The sequence below is a fragment of the Apteryx mantelli genome, chromosome 17 (genome assembly GCF_036417845.1).
Source record: "Apteryx mantelli isolate bAptMan1 chromosome 17, bAptMan1.hap1, whole genome shotgun sequence".
NCBI lineage: Eukaryota > Metazoa > Chordata > Aves > Apterygiformes > Apterygidae > Apteryx > Apteryx mantelli.
In genome coordinates this window covers 14,160,268-14,184,585 of record NC_089994.1, presented here as the reverse complement: position 1 = coordinate 14,184,585, position 24,318 = coordinate 14,160,268, and the positions used below count along the sequence as shown (strand labels likewise).

Here is a 24,318-nt window from a genome sequence, read left to right as displayed (position 1 = left end):
CAGCTCTGCTGCTGCAAGGTGAATCGCTGCCTGCGTGACCGAGAAGATGCCTCTGCTCCTTCAGGTCTCGCACCGGATGGGCTGTCTCCCCCTCGCCAGCACTGCCGGTCGCTGTCAGGACCCTTCTCCCTTTGGAGGGCACAATGTCCCCTGAAGCAATTGCCACCTGCCCTTTCACAGAATAGGGGGCACAGGGGGCTCGCTCAGCTGGGGCACGTAAGGGCAGGTAGGGACCATTAATACCACCTGTCCTTAACTGCCTGTATCAGCAGCCAATCTGCATCTCCAGCTTCTGTTCACAGGCATATTTTAAATTGCTACATGTATATGAAAAGCAGGCAATAGGGTTCTCTGCCTGCCAGAGACATGAGTCAGGTCAGGGAAGTATGAATAATAAAATATTGTTTAATATACTGCAATAGACATGACAGATATTTAACTTTTTTTCTTACAAATGACCCCATATCATTTTATTAACTCCAGAGATGCATTTGTGTCATCTTCAGAAGGCAGAAAAAATTGCATTCATTGTGCCAAAAAAGAAAGAGGAAATTGAAGGAGGATGTTATCGTGGCTTGTTTTCCCACTACATAGTCTGTAGGACTGAGTGATGCAATGATACAATTTTAATTAAACTGACTTGTTTGTGCAAAAACTAAACAAAACTAATTTGAACCCTGAATCAGCCATCTTTTTTAAGAAACCCGGAAATGAGGCTGCTGGATTTAGTATACATTAACTGCTGAAAGACCACATCTCATGTAAAACTTTCTTAGACCCTTTCACCCAGATGCACAGGCAGGCACACTGCACACATGCACGTACACGGATATGACCAGATCTCATGGCAATAGGTAATGGCCAGCTGCTGTCTTGGGTATGGAAATTGTTAGGAATTGGGACAATGTGGAATCTGCAGGTTATGTCATATCTTCCTCCATCAGAGCAGAAAGGTGCCTGAGTGCTTTGCTTGGTGCTTGAGAACATATTTTTCTCCCAGCTCAGTTGAATTTGTTGTATTCGTCAGATAACGCCTACTGCGAACATGAACTCCCACTAACAAGAACTTTAAATGGCTTTTCAAAGGAACTGATTAAGATGGCAGCTTCTAGGAAACCACAAAACATGCTGGGCTTCGAGGTCACAAACATCACTACTAACACTGTTCATATATAAAATTAAACAAGCACCTGTTTGCAGGCTCAGGACCTGAACTCAGAAACACATCCATAACAGACAAATCTCTTGCTTTAACTGCATCAACATACACACTTCATGTTCAGAGAGCTGCAAACTGAAATTATTTTTCAGGACCCTCTAAGTGCTGTTCACAGTATGTGGAGAGCATTTTGATGTCTTCCGTTTTTACATCAAAAGACTATTTGACCACATTCCAGTTTGATATCCTTGTAAAAATATTTGAAGTGTTCCAGCAATATGAGAGTGCTTTGCAGAGTGCACAGCCATTTAAATTATTGTAGCACTTCATGTTTTTATAAGTACTTGAGTTTGCACAGTTTTGTATCATGTAGAACAATTTCATAATATTAGAGATCAAATTTGATGAGTTGGAATTTAGAAGTGATGAGGATTATGGGCATGCACAATATAATTTTTGAAATTATTGCACTTTTGAAAACCTATAACAGCATCAGCGACAGGATTTACCCACTATCCTCCACTGTTGCTCAGCTAAGCTAGTAGCTATAAATGATATTGGACTGCTTCAGAACTGAAGTGTAGGCTACCATAAGACGGTGAAGAGAGAAAACTTTGTAAAGGTTAAACTACCAAGATTCAAGTCTATTGAAAGAGTGCTTAAGCACTTCTCTAGACTCTAGATAGATGTTAGGCTTCTCTTCACTGTAAAGGTGCTTTAAAATTCACATTTTTGCTTGTTTTATGATGTAATTACTTCTCTATGCTGACTCGCTGTGCGGACCCTTTAGGTTCAGACATAAGATTGAATTGCATTTAAACAAGTTATTACCAGTATGTTGAGCACTTGTCAGTAGTTGCAGGAGGGCTCTTAGCCTGCCCTATATGCGATTTTGATACAAGTGTATTTAGTTTCCCAGTTGTGAGGCAACATAACTGAAACTAAAAATATGTGCAATTAGTAGGGGCTCAGCTGCTGGCCACTAACTTGTCTGAGGTAACTCACACGTGTCTCTAAGCCCTCCTTCCATACTATGAATGCCTTTCACCAGTTTAAATTAACCCACTTCAAAACAGCTAGAACTGCTAGTCCAAGCAGAATAAGTATCAATAAGAGAGCTAACATAGCATAGTTATTGACAGACTAATCTTCTAGATGCACTCCTAAATATTTGCAGTTGCAGACAAGTCTAGACTCAAGTTCCTACTTAGTCCTTTATTCATCTAGATTACTTTTTTTCCAGTCTGATTTAGGGTAACTCTTCAAGCATTGACTTGAAGATTTTAGCACAGTGCTCAAATATACTAATAAAACACTGAAACTCTGGAAATATCTCCATAGACTTTTCATGTAATAACAAACAGTGAAGAAATTAGAAGATGCAGTAACAAATCACTAATTTTAAAGCTTCTCACCATGTAACTATATACAATATTGTAAATGCTTGGGTTATAGCAGAAGAGATGTACGCACGTGGAAGAATTTAACATCACTTCTGCTTATTTTATTCAATTTTTTTCTGCCATTTTGAGTAATTTGTCTCTCACAGTACTAGTGCTGTATTTGCTGGCAGAGGAATACCTGCTTTATGTTTCTAACTTATGCCTTTGAGGTGAAATGTCTGCTATTTGAGAGCAATCGTTTGCCTCCCTTTAGTCCTTCGGGCCTTGGAGAAGAAACATTTGTGTTGTTTTGAATTCATTTCTAGAAAAATCAAGATGAAATTTATCAACTCTTAAATTACAGGCTAGTAGCAGCTAGAAGGTTCTATTTAATGCAGAACAGATGAAATACACGATCAGCTTATTTCATTCAGACTAGTTTGCAATGCTGAATTCACCCATTGCTCTTGAAACATCTTCAGACTTTTATGTCGCAAGAGAGACATCTCAAACAGTTGCATGAGAGGATGTAGAACTTTAAAGTGTTTACCTGCAGGTCCCATGCATCAGAGCTTGACCCAGCTAGAACTGTAAACAGAGCCCCCACAGTGTACCACTTGTCCTCCTTTTAAATTATTAGGAAGAGAAGGGGAAGGGTACATTCTCCATCTTACTCCAGGAACTCTAAGCTCAAGCCCAGCCTATTATCTCTGGTCATAAAACATCTGCCCTAACACTGTGCTAGTTCTAAGGTCTACTGGGCCAGCTGGCCAACAAGCAGCACAAACCACAAGAAGTGGCCAGCACCACTGCTTCTTTTTAAAACAATGGTTAATTGAATTCCCCCTATCAGTGACATTTAATACAATATTCAATTCTGCATCAAAAACCTTGAGAAATTTTTAGGTGTCTACCAAATAAAACACACTTCTTCTAATCTGGGATGAGCTAACAGTTATTTAGATGGTATGGAGGTTATCAATCAGTAATGTCTTAAAAAAAAAAAAAAGCCAAAAAACTCCTTAAGTTTAACCTAAGAGCAATACTGCAATGTGCTGAGATCAATGACGGTATTCACATTTATGAAGCCAAGAGCTCAACTTTGAGTTAGAATTGTTATTGTGAAATTATACTGGATCATCAAGCTATAAAGGAGTACTTACCTGACAGTATAACAGCTTCCCTATTAGAAATGCTTTGTTAGCATAGTTTTACATGTTTAACCTCCAAATAAGTTATGAGTCACAGCTATCCCTAGTCTTTAGACAGTTTTCTATTGCAAAAAATGCACCCCCCCAATGTATAGACATAAAATAGAAAGAGAAGCATCACATCTGATGCAACATCACATGAATTTGTGCATCTGTACATCTACTTTTTGTCATCCTTTAAATTATTGTTTTCCTATATTTTGTCTGATTTATTATTTTTTCCCCAGATGTGGCAGCATGTCAGTTATTGAGGGAATAGAGTTTATCAAACATTTTGGACATATTTCAAAGGAAATAACAAGACTATAAATGTAGCGTTGCACTTCACAAGCATCACTAGGTCTCACTCTCTCGTTCTCTGGCTCAAGAGTTACTGCCCTACTGTTATTATCCTTCTAGCTATGAGCATGATGAAAACTCACTTCAAAGTCTGTAATGTGTCTTCGTTATTTCATGAACCACTTTGGGAACTTGATCCGGATTTTCCTATACAATATATTAATTTGTCATGGAACTTTAGGAAGTTGTGCTTTAACTCTGAACCACTCCACAAAGTTTTAAAATATGAAATTAGATTAATGGGAACCCTGCACTGTTTTAATTATTACAGTGTCTGCACAGCAATCTGCCTAAAAATCTCTCCCCCAGCCCCTGCGTCCTACCTCTGAGCAGAACTCTGCTCTTCGCAGATGTTTAGTTTCCAGAACAGTAGTTTATAGCATGTTGCCTGACAGTAAAGCCATTTGTCACTGTGATCAAGTTTTTAACAATTACTGCTATTTAAATATGCTATAGTCATTTTGTGTGTCAATACATGGTATTAACCAGTTTCCATAGCTACAGCAGACAGAACAATTCAAGACGTTAGGGTCTCCTTAGAGCTCAGAGTAAAGAGACAACTACCCTTGGAAAGGTGATGGGACAGAGAGAAAGTGATTGTGATGTACAGCATTAAATGTACAGAGATAGTCAAGAACATTTTATAGCTTTCAAAAAGCATCTTATCTGTTTGAAGTCCCATTTTTAAAGGCCTAAGCAATATTTACCTTGTTTTCCCTTGCTCAGTTAAAGTGTTCTTTTCCCTGTCAAAAGTGATTTACGGACTCTGTTGTATCACTAAATCTCATTACTGATGTAACACTTCCAAGTAAGAGGGATGTAAAATACTGTACAGTAAATACTGTATTGTAGTTATGCACCAAGGAAGGAATACAGTACTGGAGTATGTCTCCACTGCAATGTACCTGCAGTTTGTGTAGACTAGACCCAAGACTGCTGGTTGGATGTTGATGACGTGTACCTGAAGCAGCAGAGCCAGCCAAGGACTGTCTGTTGCAACGTGTGCTGTAGCTATCCTAACCAGTAGCTAGCTCAGGACTGTCTACACAAAATGCAGTCACAGCTTAGCTGTGCACAGAGATTCCTCCCACTGAAGGACATCTGTTAATGTTAGGTACGTATTTTGAACTTATTCACTGTAGAAGAATGTCCTGATAAAGGAAACATGTTAAAGATAATCAAAAATGCATCTGATAGAGTGTGGAATTAATCAAGGAATGGAAAGGAAAGTAAGCCCTCATTCTTCAGGGTATAAACCAGCCACTTAAGAAACTTCCTGGTTCTTACTCTTCTGATAATTCCCCAATACACCAGGCTATTTTACCTCCTTTTCAAGCATTAATACTCAGTATTAGGACAAATTGAAATTAATTCCTGATTGTGGAAGTATAATGTTTTTCATCCTTCATTATGATCTTTTAACTCTAACAGACTGTAGGTTAAAAGACCAGTAGTCACATAGTAAAGCACACTTGAAAACCAGTTTAAGCACATCCAATTACTATCCAACTAGGTTTTGACAACTATTCTTTCCACTGATGTAGAGAACACAAAATCTATGCTGTCAGTACTGTAATGGAAAAATTAATTCCAAGGTGGAATCCTTGCTCTGGGTCCAGCTGGTACCATGCTCTCAGGTGTATGCATTACTCCACCAACAGCGCGTTGGTCTAAAAATTCTCTGCTTCCACAGAGATGAATTTGCATCTCAAACTACTGACTGTTAAAATCAAAAAAAATTGTAATGCTTCCCCAAAGGGCTTGTCTGCACTAAGATAACTTGCCCTACATATAAACAAAATCACATTTTTCAAAAAGCAATTTCAAATACAAAATACGTTAAGAACTCCATGGTCTTTTAAGGCAGGTTTACTGTTGAGCTGAAACCTTGTCTGACAAGTGTCAGCCCTGAGCAACATTTGTTTAAAAAAAAAAAAAAAAAAAAGGCAAAATACCCCTCAAAGATTTAACTGTAGACTTTTAAGTGTAATACTGATAGATGCCTCAACTACTGTAATTAAATTCACTCTGGGGGTTTATAGAAGCAGAAAAAATGTTAAAGGACTCCCTTTTTCTAAAGAGGAATATTCAATATAGACTAGACACAAAAGCACAAAAGGCCCAGTAAAACAGGTCTTTCTGTATTATTAGAAGATCTGCAAGTTACATCCTGTGTAGGACACAAGCTCATATATCCTATACATCCACCTCATGATCTCAAATGAAACACAGGGTCCAGGGCAGCTGTTCTTCATATGTGATTAGATCATAGCTTGTTATGGGCATTATAAGGTACATGCTTATTCTTTTCCACAATTTATTGTGAATAACAGTAATGAACTTTAACAGGCTATATGCTGTCATGTTTATCAAATGCTTAATTTTCAATGTTGTGTGTTGAATTTAAGACAAGTGGCAAAGTCAGAGGCTTAGAAATGTCCATTAGGGTGACTCCTGTCAGATCTTTCTACTGCACTGGAACAATCTAAGAAGTGAACATACCTAAATTCAAATTCTACATTTCAAGGTATTTCTTTAATGAGGTGCAGTGCTCAGTCACAAAGTTAATTGATTAATCTTATTTCTGTGACTGCAGTGAAAACGCTAAAAGATAAGACTGGAAGGAAGAATCACCTAAGCCTGAGTCTCAAAAAGGCCTCATCTTTTTGATGAGAAGTGCCAGATTAATCTTCATAAATGGTCATAATTACTTGTGCCTGGAGCTCAGCCAAATCATTCCAAATAAAAATTAAATTATACAACTGATTGTATGTTCAGTCTCTTCTCCAGAGTGTTAGAGCAACCATAGCCCTAAAGAAACAAGCAGACATTTACTGTATGCTTGTGACTAGGTAGAAGGCATCCCCTTAAATATTGAATAGCCAAACCTAATATTTATTGACAATATTCTTTCCTAAATAATCTGTACAAGGTTTAATACTGTCAAAGCTTGCCCGCATAGGCTGTCACAGTTATCGTTAGACCTCCAGTTTACTTTGGAGTCATCCTCAGACTACCTTCTCTGTAAAACAAAATTCTCCATAAAACAAAATTCTCCATAAAACTCCATTTTAACTATAATCAGCAGTCCCATGGTAGATGGGAAATTATGAATGCTGTTGAAAATGTTTAGATCTTGGGGGAAAAAATAGGCGAAATTGTTTACTTACTGGAAAAGGGGGAAGTACACAGTCACCAAAGTTGATGCCATCTAAGACCAGAAGCAATGCTCCTCTTAGAGTTTCTGAGAGTAGTAATAGTCTTTTGGAAGAATGAACACTTCCAAAAGCAAAGTCTTCATAAACTTAGTTGAATAATACTTAGCAAGCACAGTACAGTTCTCTCCTGATTATAAATGCTTCAGAAATTAATGGAATAAACATTATACACTGTAGATTTATCTCCATGTCAAAACTGCATGACTGCGAAACAGCAGATAGATAGCAAGAAAGAAATCATTTTGTCTCTGTATATTCCCTATGCAGCTTATACCATTTTAATGGTAGGCCTTTTTAGCTGGTTGTAAATAGGATATTCCAGAAACATAGCACACAGAACTTTCAAAACAAAGCTGAAAAATAAATACTTGCTAGTTTTTCCTCATATGAGACATTACTTACTTAATTTCATTAGTTATTCAGATTTTAAACCGTACTGAGTAAAGCAATAGCTGAAGCATCTCCACTGATTCATCTTTAGGTAAAGACAGGACAGCTTGAAGACTGTTATATTATCTGACAAAACAAACTAATAGAATGCCAGTGTCGGTTTAGGAAAATAAAGGCTGAAGAACAAAACATTTGCAGTATAATTTTATTCACCTAGAAACAAAGGGTCGAAAGTCACAGCATGGAAGTTGATTTTATTTTGTAAACTCATTAAAAAGATGTCCACGTACAAAAAAGGACATTTTAACAACTTCAACGCAGACAAAAGAAACTATAAAAATTCAACACGTTAATAAAAAGTTGAGATTTCATTTTCTTTCCGCATAATTCCTTGCAAAGTATTGCTTTCCATACCACTCTGCACACAATCTGCAGTACAATTGTTAGAACCATTAAAGTTCAAAAGGCTGAATGTAAAACCATTTGCTCTGCTATAGGAATGTGTTGCTGAAAGGTACAAGCCCTGTAGCATGTTAGCTAGAACTAAGACACAGGACTGAAGGAATTGGCTAAAAGGTTTCTAAACTGATGATGCACATTTATCTTCCGAGAACCCAATCTCAGTTCTTTTTTTTTCTGCAAATATTTAAAATATTCTTTATGGATGTAACAGCATTAGACTGAACATACACTTAGTTACATGATGCATGTTTCCATATTGTCCTGATACATCTAACGCTGATCCTAAAATGAAAACATTTCCGAAATAAAACCATTTCAGTCCCAACAACTGTTTATTGTGCGCTAAAACCCGTATCAGCTATGTGACAAGCTACTGTAACCTGTAATTCAGTCTTCAATGTTGGATACTCTTGACTGCAAGTTTGGACTTAAATTCTTGAGATACTTCCAGTGGAACCTCAATTATAAACTACATTCCTTTTTAAATCAGAGCTAATCTACAATTTAATTTGTCCCTGTTTCTCCCAAAAAATGACTTTCAGGCTTTATAATTTATCTTTTTAACCACTGCTTGAACTTCCTGTAAAATGTTTTCTTTCCTATGTGTCTTCAATGTAAGCTTGAGACTGTTGGGTGTTTCTCTAGATCCACAGTTCTTCACTTTAGCAGAGTTCTTCCGTCAGGACTAATCCACATTATAAAAGTTTTCTAAGATTAGCAGTGACTTGTTACATTCAATTTCCAAGTGTAAGTGTCCCAGCTTTTAAGAGTTAAGTAAACATCTCAGGATTAACAAAGAGCAACTTGAATGTCTATAGTTAATACACTCCAAGATGTGTGTTTGTCCTGCCAGGACGTAGTGCAAGAAATGAGCCCCGCCAACATAAGGCACTTACTTACCTATGTTACGTGAGAGGGGCAGGGGCGAGAACTCTTGTAACATGCAAGTCTAACAAAAGAGTCTCACTGGAGAAAATATAAGGTCTCACAGACTCCGTGCGCTGCCACTTCACTGGGTGCTGCTGTGATAAAGTCTGCTTTGTAACAGTTATGAGATCCTCCCATTGGCAGTCAGTTCATTAATCTTCGATTTTTGATGATCGTATTTCACAGAAACAATAAGGAAAAGCAAGAGAGTGGCTCCTTGGATGGCAGCCAACAAAAAAAAGTAATAGTTTAATTGGCAGCCATTAATGTTACCTAGAAGGAATTGGGGAGAAAACAAAGCATAAATAAAGAATATACAACTAAAAATATTAGTCCCTTTGATCTTAAGTAATGAAGACTTCCTTGCAACAATATGGGCAAAACCAAACCATATGATATTTCCATCAGACTGAACTTTTTTTTTTTTTAATTATCCAGAACAAAAGATTGAACTTCTGAGAAAAATGCAAAGTCTGAAGATTACTTTCTTTTGTGCTCCTGTTCCTTAAACTAAGTAATTTCCCTGTGGATACAGAAATGCTCTTACAGCACGATTTCCCTTAAAAAATTGCAGAAAGCTCCTGCTACCACTGTAAGAACTTTGTGCACACAAAGACTATGCACATACACCAGTGGGCCTGCTTCAGGAAAGTCAGAACAGTTTAAAAAAAAAAAATTATTAGCCTTTTAAGTCTGGTTTCTTTTACTGTAAAGCTGCAACGCTTTTCTTACTTCATATAAAACAGCTGAAAATCTCAATGTTTATCTTCATATATGATTTGCTTTTTCTCAGCATAAACAATAGAGATCATTTATCAATTTTTGTACAGACAATTCATTTTAAAAGCAACAACAGAAGACATCCTTGTGGTGCAGCCATTAAATGGATTTGCCAGAGAAATTTCTGCAAATAACTGGACTGTAAACTGTTCAGAAACAGCTCACAATGAAATGTAACATTCAAGACGGAAGCAGTGCTAGACGTCAGCTCCCTAATGAGCTTCCTTTAACCTGGACAAATAATTTTGGAGACAAAATCAGCTCTCCAAAATGTACTGTATGTAGACGCTTGTAAATTTTCCTTTCTGTGACTATTTGGTAATATTTTAAAAAATCTACTCTATGAACAGCCCTGGCTAAATTACTCAGAAAGCAAACAACGAAGCAGGATTTGTGTAAAGCATACATACTTTGAGTTCTGCAACATGCAACACCCCCTTCACACATGCGAGTCCTTGCAATGCTTTGTTTAGAGAATCTAGCATCAAAAACATTCCTCCAGCCTCCCAAATCAGTACATATGCCACCCGCTTTGCCAGTACTACCAAGTTATACAGATTAGTAACTAAAGATCCTTTACCATCTTTGTTACATATGCTTTTAAGGAGCTTAGAGAATATACTGAAGTGATAAGGCATTCATTTTTTGTTTGTTTGTTTTAAAAAAGCCCTTATGTTTTACAGCTTAACTGAAATAGGTAAAAGTATGAATTTTTGTACTATGTTTCTATACTACAGAGCCCTCTCCATCAGTCTTCTCAGCCCTGCTTAGTGTTTCATGGTGTCCGTGCATGTGGAGGCCGGTACCTCCCTTCTTTGCTAAGCCAAAGAAAGAAAATAAAAAGAATCACAAATATATATGCTTTTCGGGAAAAGCTTTGGCAACTTTGTAGGTATAAAGAAAGCAATTACGGCAATTTTCTCTCAGCCTTCTCTTAGAACAAAGTTAAGAGCTCATGAAACCATATGCAGTTTCTTTTGGTTCAATTCACCTTTGACACTCCCTCGAAGTTGTTATAAATTAGTGATTTGTAGCACATTAAATAATGTCAAATTAAGAAAGCTCATTGCTGAAACATTATTCCTCTATTAAGAAATGTATACTAACTACTGCTGTATTTCCAAGAACAATATATTGTGGCTCATTTCCAACATGCCACATGAGCCACAGCCAACTGGACCATTATAATCATCAAAAAGGGTAGAGAAAGTAAAAATAGTGAAGTGTACATCCATCCTTACAAGCTGTTCATGCAGCATGCATATAAATGTTCAGATTAAATTACTTTAATTACTGAAACTTAAGATTCAATTAAATGAATATATAATAAAATGCAATAAAATTAAAATGAGTCTTTCCTTGACATTTAAAATACAATATACATGTGAATCTCCATTTCAAGAGCAGACATGTTTAAAAAGTAGTAATTATCCTTTATGAGATGGGATATTAACTCCATGAAGTCTCAGTTTTTGCCACAGAAATAACAGTTGTTTCAATAACAGCAATCAACACTGAACTGCCAGCAGAGAGTGAACACTCTTGCTAGGTTTTGGAGGCACTCAGTTATCTCAGATGATATCACGAGCTAACATACTTAGCGTAAACAGCATAAACTTGGAGCTGTGTTTATATTATGCAGCATCTAATGAAAAATTCAGAAGTCATTAATTCATAAAGCTTCCTTCTTACATTTCTTACCCTTGAAAGCCTAAGTAAATTTTAGGTGTGAATTTGATAGTATCTTTCAGTAATGTTATAGCGAATGAAATTAATTGAGAGGAGAAAGCCCTGTTTATTCCCCAGATATAAACAGTAAAAATAGCAGCAATACAAGATGCTACAAATCAAAATCTCCCACAGAGCGCTTCAACCTTGACCCAGAGGTACAGCTGCTGAGACGGCTCACTTATACATCAACCCTTCATACTAAGGAGAGTAGAAATATCCAGTTCTGACAGCTGCCCAAAGGACAGTTCACTGAGCTGAGTAGCTTATTCAAAGCAGGTGACCAGTGAGTCATGGAAGGGTAAGTGGTTCCAGATCTAACCAACTCTGGATGTATTTGGCACAACCTATATATTTTATGGGAAGAATATTAGTCATTGTTTTCTTTTAGGCTGCTTCAGAAAAAAAAGGCATGAAAAGGTTAAAACAGCAGCATCAAATATCACATTTGTTAATTTGTATCAAATGATTATCCTCCTATTTAGCACTTATCAATGTAATTAGCCCTATATAGAACTGTAAAAACAAGATGTTCTTCCTAGGTTGAAAATGAGTAGGGAAAACTGCCTCAGTGTGATTAAATTTTCATTTGGTGAGGACACTTGCATAAAGCTAAGGCTATTTGTCATATTTTGCCATTTTAAAAGAAGAACTTACAAAACAAAGATACCAACTTATGACATAAATGTTGTTTCAGACAGTGTTACTCTTTGGTAGCATCCAAATCTAGTTTAAATGGCAAATACGCTCATACCAAATTTAAAGTAAGTTTAGGCAGCACTTTTAAGCTGTGTATAAACAGTAGGGCTAGCATACATTTTAAGAACTGTTTACACACTCCTTCTGTTGGAACTAATTAAACCAGTGACTATGGTATGATTTTCTGAAATTCCCAAGGTGCCACCTACTGGTGCCAATAATTATTTTTAAGTTCAATTGACAATAAAAAGCAAAAGTTACACTGGACTTTAAAAACAGTGTAAATAACTAGCAGACAGAAATACAAAATTAACTCATGGTAATTGCCATGAAGTCTCTTGAAACTAGAAAGCGGAATAATCACTAAAAGCAAGCTGTGTACATTTTACTCCCCACACCTCCAGAAGGTAGTTTTAGTACTTTAGAGCAAATATAGTCTTCTTCTTTAAACTATGTCAGTAATTTAAATAATTTTTTATTGACATACAAAGATTTCTAAGTAATTTCTAGTGATAAAATGCAATAAAACAACAGTTGAACAAGTAATTGACAAGCTCTTACAGAGTTCAAATAATACAAAGGTGTTTCCCATGCTTTCAGAAGTACAAGGTATTGTTTTCCATAGTCATGTTAATTTGTACTTACAAGCAAGATGAAACTTTGTCTTTAACATAATAGTAAATAAATCTATAAAGTCAAAATAATACTGTGTTAAGCTACAACAGTTCCACGTGCTCGAAGCTTAACTGTTTCTGAAGGAAGCCTTTTACTTTATAGAATTGGAATACACTGAAAATAACTTACCAAAATCTGTGTGATTACTCATCCAGCCAATTTCTTTAATAGACACCAGTGCCAACAGTCCAGAGCCAACAAATGATCCAATCCCCGAAAAGAAAAAAAACAGCCCCATAATAGCACTCTGCATAGATTTGGGAGCAGCTGAATATGCAAATTCTAGACCTGTATTAAAAGATAAAATTGCAATTGTAAGATATAAGAAATAAAAGTAGTTTGTTCTAGTTCAGTGTAATAGAAGTTACAGATGCGTACTACTTCTAGTATGTTACAAATCTAAAACTAGCAGATTTCAAAAGACAGGGAATTGAGGTATTCAATCACCATCAATTTCCAGTTCCCTCTAATTGCCTAAAAAGCCCTCTTAAAGGTCATCAGTATATGTTTTATATCAACCCATTAAATAGACAACATTTGTGACAAGCACTTTGATCTCACTAGTATTACATGTGCAACATTAAAAAATCTCCTGATGCAGCATGATCATTTCTCTGTCTAAAATTATCCTTAGAAAGAGCTTACATTTCTGGGATTTACTCATTTGATCTACATCAGTTGACTTGGAAAATAAAGATTGTATATGGAAGCCCAACCTAGAAATGATTTACCCTTCATTTATTTGTCTTTCATCCTTAACAGAAATTTATTAAAGTCTAACTTTGTTGTAATGATCATTTAGATAAACCTGGTGCTAACATTGAATCATTTTGAGAGACTAGCTTAAAACTTTGCTGAACAATTTTTCAAACCCAGGCCTGAAAGTTTTCTGAAAGTAGGTTCCGAAAACAAATCTCGGTCCCAGTGATTGTCTGATAAAAGCAAACTGTCAGAATGACTAAGGACCAGCCATTTTCCCTCTTTTTGCTAGTTGAGAAATGGCCTAGAGATTCAAGTAATTGCTTTGGCATGGATGTTCAAAGAACCTGGCGACTCCATTTTCGTGTTCCCCGTTTCATTTGTTTCTGTATTTCCTATCTATCTGTTGTGTAGCATTTACAAAGCACATGGCCTTCCTTGCTGAGAACAAAGTACTCAAGAACTGAAGGACATTCTTGCATTGACCATGAACATTTATTTCCCTTGGAGATACTGGCAGACACTGAGTCTGTATGTGCAGACAGAGAAATTAATTGTAGCTGGAAAGGGAGTAATTAATTTTAATTTAATTTTGATCTAGAATTCTCTGAGCCCACTGCTTGTCTGTCTATTCTTTTAAGTATTGTAGAAACGGAACTTAAACTTTAAGCTCCCCTTACTTAAGTTTCAACCAATAAAAGCAGGAAAAAAAAGCCAGTGGTATCAATTTAAAAACAATTTGTACTACTGAATTTGAGTACCGACAGGACACACTGGGTTAGGTGCTGCCTTGCAAAGACTAATGCTCATGATTAGCACTTTTTAGAGCAGTATTCCTGCCAAAAATCACATGGGATTATCCACAAGAGACAGTCAAATACAGTCTCTGCAGAGCTTTTTCTCTGAAGGATGAAATGCTGTTTCAAAATAGGCTGCCTCATACTGAAATTAATGAGAGCACCCGCTACCTCATCTATTGTTTTTCTTGACAAAGATAGCATTATAGACCTAAAAAAGGACAAATCTTATGTCTGCATAATAAAGGTACACTTTAGTTTCAGCACCACTGTTATTTGACTTTTGCTACTCCAGACAGAGTTTAATAGAAATACACCCGCATTTCCTTTCAAGAAAAGGCTTAACACTTCAGGCCAGGCAGGTCAATTTGCCTGTTGCGAGGGAGCAACTCTGTTCTTGTAAGAGAATCAGAACTATATGTTCTTACTTATTGATCTAACAACATTTTGTACTGCCTCATGAGAAATCTCAGATAATCACCAAGCTGATTTTCTTCCTTTTCAAAGTGTCATCCTAGAAGAGAACTGAAGCATTCTTGGTGCAACTCAGCTCTGTACAGCTCTAAATTCAAACCAGAATGAGATAATATCTATAGAGATGGAAGAGGCAGTCAGGTAGAAACCAGGGGAAAACGAGTTATACTTAGTTTGAGAATTAGAAACAAAAATTGCTTTATCACTAAAATAATTCAGATTTTTCACAGAAGTATTTATCTGGCCAACCTCACTTTAAAAAAAAGAAAACTACTTTCATGACAGAGTAGCTTGTTTTTATCCTCTTGTTAAGTTACCATAGTTGTCACAAGTCTCCAGAATATCAGTCATATTTTGGTTACCAGGCTTTGTGCATACTGAACAATTTAAACTCAAGTACATCACGTGAAAGAATATGTCATTGTTCATTTAGAGTTACACTGGACTTGAGTGTTATTGCTAAAGAAAATCTAAAAACTTAAAACAAAATAGATATAACACTATGCACTTTTTCCAACAAAATAAGACACGTTTCTAAACTTGAATAGTGTTTCCAGCAACCCTAATATTTAATCTGGCATAAAGAACACAAAATCTTTTCTTTGCCTTCAGAGATATTCTTGCCTGCTGGCAACCATTGATAATGATTTCATGCTACCTCAAACAAGCAGTTTTGAAAGTAAACCCTCTAGTTGGTGTTGTCATGTGAGATTATGATTCCCAGTTAAATAAAGGTGCTTTAAGAGGATTGACAGAATAATACAAAAGATTAATGCAATGTGTGTCATCTTTTTAAAGGTACCTCAAGTGTAACTAATGTGGCGTAATAAGAATATGCTTAGTTTTACAGTAAACAAAAACAAACCTATGTTTCTGCTCTTATGATATTTAGTCCTTTTTTGTTCACAATAAACGCTTCCAAATCAGTGTAGCTTTATAACCATTAACACTTTACTTTTTCTAAAGCTGAAGTTCATAGCACAATAGATGCGTCTATCAATGTTTAATATCAAATTGGTAAAGTATACTCTATTAAGTCTTGAGGGGCCTTCTTAAAGATATTAAGAATTCAGTTTAGATAGCGATCAGAAGACCAGGGGAAAAAAGCTTTGTAAAACAAATTGAATGAAAGTGTAATACACAAAGCAATTAAGATCTGCATGGAATCTCTGGTTCAAACAGAAGCATTTCCATTTTTTTCTAACATTGGCCAACTAACAGTTTTTGAAGTTACAAAGCTGTTATTACAGATGCAGCAAGTGCAAAAGAACAGCAGGGTATTCACATAAGAATAGCGTAAGCTCTTAAGATTTTACTTCCCATGAAGAAGCCCACTAAAAAAGTATAAACAATCCTCAGCTTGGAGCTCAACAAAGACTGCATCAAGCCCTTGACCTTTTCATAAGCTGCAGATACATTTGTTATTTTTTTTGCTTGGGAACACCAATAAACTGATAATAGTGATTGACAAAGAGGAGAAACCAGAATGTGTAAGTGGAATAAAAGTTATCAATTTTGGCATGAACACTAGCATTTCCTGTAAGTCATCTGCTTGTCTGAGTTCAGATTTAATTGGCATGATCCCTAAAGCTGTACCTAAAGCTAAGTAACTCGTTCTACTCTTTTGAGAAAAATACTAAATGTAGTGTTATTTTTAATAAGTGACTCAACCGAGCAAGAATTTCATCTTCAGATTTTTAAGTGTTAGGATTTGTGATGGTTATTTTTCAAACATAATTAAATATACTATAATACAAGACAACATTGACTATGCAGATATATCATCTTGCAAAGGATACAAATTGCACTGTTAAAGCATACTTTCCATTTAAGAATCTAAAGTGTTTATCAGCTTAGGTCTTAGTGTGCTTTAAAGATAAGGAACTCTCCTTCCATCTTACTAGTTGTTTATTGAAGCAAATGAATTAAAGGACTTGTCTCTACATTATTTGGTGGGGGGGGGGGCAGGAATGGGACCCATATCAGACAGTGAGTTCAGTTCAACCATTTGACAGTTACAGGTACATCTGCATTACTGACTGCTGCAGCACAAAGAGGGATGAATCAGGGTTTGATCTGGTGCAGTCAGGTAGGGTTCTAGGACCTTATGTCCAAATCATGTTCATTGTCACGAAAGTTTGTGCCAGTTGCTGGTTCTAGATGCACACTTTGCAGGCCTAGAGCTAACTGTTGGAGGACCCTGCGTTCCCATTGCAAACGGGATGCTCGCAACAGCACTGTCCTGTGAGATATCAATCTGCCTTCCACAAGGAAGGAAAGAGTACGCTGGAGGTATGCTTGAATGCATACTGCAAGGCTCCAAATACAGACACAAGGCAAAGTTGTACCTAAAAAGGTACAACATACTAAATAACTAAGGTGGATTCTAATACACGATGGGTATATCTGTTTCTTCCAGTTCCAAGAAATTCCAGGCCAGACAGCTGGAAGAAAAGTTTACAGCAAATGAGCAGATCATCTGTGTTAATTCTCAAGTAGCTGGGTATAAAATGAGACCAAATATGGAAAACACAAGAAAAGTGTCTCAAGTGTCACAAAAGGAAACAAGAAAGAAGAAATGGTCGCAGAATTCAAAGCTGTGAAGTATAAGATTAGACAGCACACAATATATGCATTGCTTTTTGAAAAGCAAACAAGTTGAGTTTTGCAGTCCTGCCATATGTAGGTCACAGCAAGGGATAATATGCTAAAATGAAGCTGGCCTTTTATGCAACCTCTAAATACGCTAGATTTTAAATACGTTGAAACAGTTTTACAAACTTTGACAACAAAAGGTTATCAGAAATCTAGTACCTATTCAAAAAAAAGGCATAAAGCTGTTTCAGAGATAGAAAAAGGCAAAAGCCACATTTTTCTACTTGCCAAGCAGCCCAGCCACCTCGTTTTATTTCCTGTGATGACAGTGGAATACATGTAATCAGAAACCTGACAGAGTAGAAGTTCTGTCTTCCACTGAGAGGGAAACAAACAGCCCATGTGAGAGCTGGGGCTATCTCCAGCTGGGACTACCATCTTACAGAATCAGAGCATTTCAGTTTAAACCATTGTGCTTGCCGAGCACGAGGAATGAGACTAGTCTCTTACAGGGGAAGTGAACACAGGAAATTCTGTCAGGAATCTGAGGGAAAGAGCCATGTGCAATGCCAGTTTGAATGGATGATCTTCAAAATTCAACATTCTGAACCAGTATTAAAATGCATTAGTAAGTAACTATAGTTAAGCAAATACTACATGATTTTTAACTCAAGTCACTGGAGGAGTTCTGATACATCAGAGCAGCTAGCTCTACAATTCTACATAAGTAATATCAGAACAGCAATATAACAAATCTAAGATTATAAAAGGTTTCTGTTACTGGTACCTAGGCATTGCTTCCAAGCACTAAATGTGTAAACACTGTGCTGAGAGATTCACAATAGCATTTCACTTGTTTAATCATAATAAACCAGTGCTAGCCATACCACAGTGACAGCAGATAAATTGCCTGTGCTTTTTTTGTGCTAATGAGCCCTGCATGTGTATGAAACAGACCAGAAAATAAGATTTTATAGTCCTATTCACCCTCTCCACCCACTTCACTTTCAGCTTAAAATCAATATGATCAAACAGCTGTCCACAACATCACACAGAACAGTATTAAGAAATTTAAGACTATTTGTGGTTGTTCTAGAAAGGCAAGATTTGAACAGCGTCTCAACTTGTCTAGTATCATGAAGTATTAAATAACTTCGGAAAAGTTGGTCTATAAATAAAGCAGATAAAACTGTGCAAAAACTAGCTATTCTGTTATTAATATTCACAAAAAACTGTTTTTAATATCACATGATCTTTCATATTTCAGAGGTGTAAGAATTCAAGTCATATGAATTTGAAGTGGTGACAAATCTTGCTAAGATGGTTTCTTCCTTCCCTTTTTCTCAAAAAGGTATTTCCAAATACTAACTGACTTTCTAAACTGTGAGCTCATCTTTTAAACCACGAAATGACAAACCACAAATTTTATTTGCAACACTTGGAGGAGAATTCAGAGGAAACAATACAGCATTGAAACTATTCTTCCAAGTACAGTATTGAACAAGTATCTTGTTTTCTACTACAGCTGGTAAATATGCACTGCTGACTGGATGACATGCAAATATTCTAGATGTTACTCTTCATGAAACTCAGTTACGAAAATAACTTTTCACATAGCCAGTTTTCAAATGTGAAAAAAATGATGTGTGCTTTGCCATTGCACATTTAGGTATATTGTATAATATTGTATTTGGGAACATTACAGCTTATTTATAATGATTTGAAAAGTAAATATTTATTTTCTAAGAACCCATCACTCATGATGGATGGTATGTAGAAGCAGTTTTAAAACACACACCAAAGGCTTACCTGCTATACTTGCAAATATTTCACTGAATCCAATGAGCACATATTGAGGAATCTGCCACCATATTGGCATATCTGCAGCATGGTATGTAACATTTCCAATTGTCTGATTAATTGTTTTAACCTTTACAATTTTCAGTCTGTTGCTTTCCAGAATTCCTACATGGGGTGGGGAGGAAAAAAAGATTGACCTAAAATGCAAACACTGTTTCTTCACATTAAGAATTAAATTAGGATTCAGTCCTGCATGACAATTTATGAAATAGGTGTATATATATTTCTTTATTTCCTAATATAAATCATTTCAGACTACTTTTGCTATTGTTATTTCAAGAAATATAGTTCTTCTTCCATAGAATTACTGTGATTATATTCTTACTTAGTAGCAGTAATTACAGTATACAAATTCTTAACCCTTCTCCTTCTGCCTAAACAGGCAGATTAGCTGAGAGCTTTCACATACAAACACAGTTATTTTTAAAGACAATTTCTTTTTCATAAACTACTACCTTACAGTGTTGAATCACTGCATCTGCAAACAGGATATTAGTAAACTAGGAACCATTTTGCTTATCAAAATGATTATACAAATGCTGTAGAACTATAAAAACCCACTGTGAATAAGAACATGTCATTTATTTGACATTTAATATCTTAAGAGCTCCAAAAGCTCATTAGAGATTGATTTACAAGCTATACTTTGTACAGAAATCACTTCATGTAGCACTGAAAAATAGACACTGTAAAATATAACAATTTTTAGCTCATTTACCGCAAGAGTTTAGAGTAGAAGTTGGATATCAGATAAACCCGTAAGAAGAATTGTGTGCTATTGTTGAAGTTGCCCAAATTAAAGTTGCCCAGATTCTTTACCTTCCTCATTTCTTTTTAGGTGACCACTTCCCTATCTTATTTTTAAGTATCTTTCCTTAGCTCTCCAGTCACCTCAATGCCCTACATTAAAATCTGAACTGTGAAAAGCTGATGCAACTAAAATAAAGCTGGGTTTCTGCATGTTTTGTTTTTAATGTAGCTCATAATTCAGTTTCACTCTAAAATGTTTAAAATATAAACAAAGCAGTATGAACAGCTAAGAACTCGGAAAAAATTTCATTCATACACATTCAACATGAAATCACTGCACTTCAAAGCATCTTGTGATCCTTAATGTGTGTGATGATATTCTTCAAGACTTAAGCAAATTTATCACGTATTTAGCCCCAAAAAGGAGTGTAACTACATTTTACCAAACTTTGCCATAAATTTCTCTGCAAAGCTGAATACTTTAGAAGCTAGAATCTATTGATTCTTTCTTAGACTTTGATAGTAACAAGTTTCAGGTTTAATCTTACAATTTTAATAGTTAAAAGAACCTTAATTCTTGCTATAATTGTTTAAACTCTATAAATGAAGTAGATTTTCCAACTGAATAACCTTAAATACTGCTGCTCAGAATTTAGGATAAAATGCATGAAGCACAGCAGATGTTCATTAAATCTAATCAGTTGTATTCTCACACAGTTTATAAGATATTTAAAATAATCTAAACAATCTAATAGGCAGCCTAAGTAGTGTCCAGAACTAATGCCAGTTAGATAAGTAAGTTAAAATGGAAATATGGTGCAAATAAATCATTAAGATACTTCCAAGACTGCAAGTTAAGATATTAACATCTTCATACAATCCAGATTTTAATCAGTATCTCTCTCTAAGGCAGGAATGTTTGGAAGTAATGTTATACTTTAGGAATACTAAATTATGGTTTCTATAAATACCATTTAATGAGAGAATAAAAATGTTATGAAATATATAAATCAACAGAAGCTTCCTTCCCCTTAAAATAAGTGCAGTTCCCTGCACCCCAAAGTTGTTGCAACTGAAGCTCTCAAATTCATATTATGATGAATGGATGTTATGTTATTCCAACAGGTTATACTTTCCAGCCAGATTGAAGATAATTATTTCAATGACTAAAGAATTCACCTTCTCAGCTTCTACTGTGAAAGGGTTGGCAAGGATCAAACCAACAAAATCATGCATCATTTGTAGGTGAACTGTTAACAAAAATTTGAAGTTTTAACAAATTCTGCTATATGAAATCATTCCCCGAGTCAGTTAAGATAGTTCAGTATGCTTTTTTTCAGTACTAATATAGACATATATTGCTGTTTTTGAATTCACTTATAGACTGAGCCAGCAAGATCTATGTAAAGAGCTGACATTTAACTGTTTTACATTATCTTCCTGTGCTGGTTGCAGTGTGTTCTAAGTAACGTGGAATAAGAGAAACATTCCCATTTTAAGTTTCAGTGACTTTGCTGTAAGAACTTTACTTGTCCACATACAAAGTGACCTTGGCCTAATAAGGTAATTATCTCTCTCATTGAGAGAAATATTAATAGCTCAATAAAATGTCCCTCTCTCTAAAATATAGGAGATTACAAGTGCTGAAATTAATTTATATAATGCTATAATGCTTTATCAATATGTTCATTACAGTGATACTAGGTGAAGGCTATAGGTTCTATGAAGCATTGCTCAGAGATGTTCAGTTCCACATCAGCAGTACTTAACAACTTTACATCATCTCAAATGCAGCTGATTTATGGTTCAAACAGAGATGCCATCTTTCTCCTTTTGTGCTACAGCTAAGCTATTTTACACTACAATAATTCCCAAACATTAGGGAACATTAAGGTAGGGAAGAAAAGACCCAAAGTGGGAGGAAACTTGTTCAGCAATAACCCAACTTTATTACTTCACATAAAGGGAAAAGATTTTAGGTAGAATTTTGCTTAGTTAATATTTGGAAGTCAGACTGTATGAAGGTATATACTAATTTCTGAACATCTTTGTTTTTCAGGATAAATAAATTTTCAATTTCCAGATAAATGGTCAATAAATCAGATAAAATTTATTGTAATACGGAAGTCTGTGTTATTTTATGAAGACTAAAGACTTCACATTCAAATGCTGGATACTTTGTTCAGGCAACCCAAGCAGTGATCAGTGAAGGTAAGGTCTAGGTTGAGAAAACATGGTCAGAAGATGAATAATTCCTCTATATCATGCATACAAAAAAAGTAACACTGGAAGTGGTGCATGTGAAAATGTAAACCCTCTACCCTGAAAACCTTAACTAACAAGTTTATTTTAAAAGGTACAGTCACAGTCTTATTCAGGCAGCAAATACGCTCCAGTTTGATCATTAAAAAAGTCAAAAAAGCTTAATAATATTTTGTGTAAAAGCTCTTTAATTGTGGGGAATGCATCCATGCTGCTACATTCTAAAAACCACTTGCAAAGGACTCTTGAATAATCATGAATTAAAGACTCAGGAAAATTTCTTTAAAAAAACGCTATTGGAAGTAGCCAAAGAAATAACTACGTAAGTAGATCTCAATGTTGTTGTCTTACCTGCAGCAAATGCAGAACACATCACAAAGAACATTCCAACTGCAATCCTCTTCAGTGAGGATGGCAGCAAGCCATTCCTCTTTAAAACGGGGTCTACCAATTTATCTTTTAAGGGTATTAGGATCAGAATAAGCACTGCATCAAACATAGTCAACCAGGCAGCTGGAAACTGAAAGGGTAGATGACTTAAGTTAGCAATTTCATCCTTAAGGGTTGATTTTTACTTTTCTTTAACAAATGGAAAAATGTAGTATTTTTCATGAAATACTGAGATCCAAGACAAATTGAAGTGAAGTGATAGACATTAGAAACTGAGTAGAATAAGAGTGTGTACGTGCTGAGGAAAAACAAACACTCAGATATTCAGGTTGTCATTTACTTTGGCAGTTCGTAATTATGTTAGCTCAGAAGCACAAATGATTCCTCACCATAGTAATTCCAACAGGATGGCATACTCCCACTTTGAGATGCATCTCCAGCTGTGCTGAGGTTTTTTTTTTTTTTTAGGAGCTTTCTACTGGGACTGAACAACATCAAACGTTCAGAACAAAAAGAACATTGGGTTCCCTCCACTAAACCAAATAATACTGCGTATAGAGTTTGAAGGAAAATAAGGAGTAAGAAATTACTGGGCAGATGAAAAGAGTACTCCCTGAAAACAAAATGCAGAAATCAGCAGAGTTGTTTTACAAAGGATTTGACATGGCATTACCATACTGAGCAGAGTACGAATGTTATCAAAGAGAGTATCCCAGCAAGCTAGGCTGCTGTTTGTTCCTAGAAAGACGGACATTCAGCTAATCAAGCTTGCACTTTCGGAATACAGATACGCTCCATCAGGAATGTCCTTTAAGCCTACCAAAAGGCTTTAACAGCTAGCAGGCAGTGATGCAAAAATCTAAAACAAGCCCAATCTGCAAGCCCCCCATACAATCACTATCTCTATATTATAAGGAGAATGGCACATATCGGCCAACATTGTGTGACTACTTCTAAAAATTATTTCTAAGTTTCAGAGGGCTCATAGTTTAGGTCCGTATTCTGAATTATCACTGGTTAAAACAAAAATTAAATAACTGACTAAAGCTATGTTGATTTCTTTTCAAAGAGAAGATGGACATTAGTACCATCTCAACATTTTTTTTTCCATATCTTGAAATTTGTTTAATGGAAAACTCACTGTTTTGGGAGCTTTTCTGCCATTAAGATTTATTAGTCATAGACCACCTGTCTGAGGAATGATTGATTGTGCCACTCAAATTTAGTAAATAAATCATGCATATTATTTAAATGAACATACATGAAGATGTGTTTTTAAAGGCATTCAAAGCCAATATTAATGGCATATAGGTCAGGAAGTGATTTAATACAATTAAATATTCCCTACTTGTTTATTTTGCTTCCAGTGATGTACTCTAGTCTGACAGAGTTGCACATCATTTCTATTCCAGTCATGAAAAATATTTAATAGCCAGGTGCTGTAGGTCTTTTATTATTAAGCTTAGAGCTTTTCACAAGTATGCCACAGAATAGTGGAAACAGTTTTAGTAATGTAATACA

The 24,318-nt window shown here is 35.7% G+C and overlaps 1 protein-coding gene across 1 annotated transcript in view; it reads right to left on the bottom strand.

Annotated features, from left to right (window-relative positions):
* Positions 1–7,890: 7,890 nt before the first annotated feature.
* The window catches only part of SLC15A4 (solute carrier family 15 member 4), a 31,254-nt gene continuing 14,826 nt past the window's right edge, over positions 7,891–24,318 (bottom strand). The window contains exons 5-8 of the mRNA XM_067306974.1: positions 22,759–22,927; positions 19,345–19,500; positions 13,100–13,258; positions 7,891–9,361 (exon numbers count right to left, since the gene is read on the bottom strand). Coding sequence (XP_067163075.1) covers positions 9,210–9,361; positions 13,100–13,258; positions 19,345–19,500; positions 22,759–22,927 — 636 coding nt within the window. The 3' untranslated portion in view covers positions 7,891–9,209. The remainder of the gene's footprint in view (positions 9,362–13,099; positions 13,259–19,344; positions 19,501–22,758; positions 22,928–24,318) is intronic.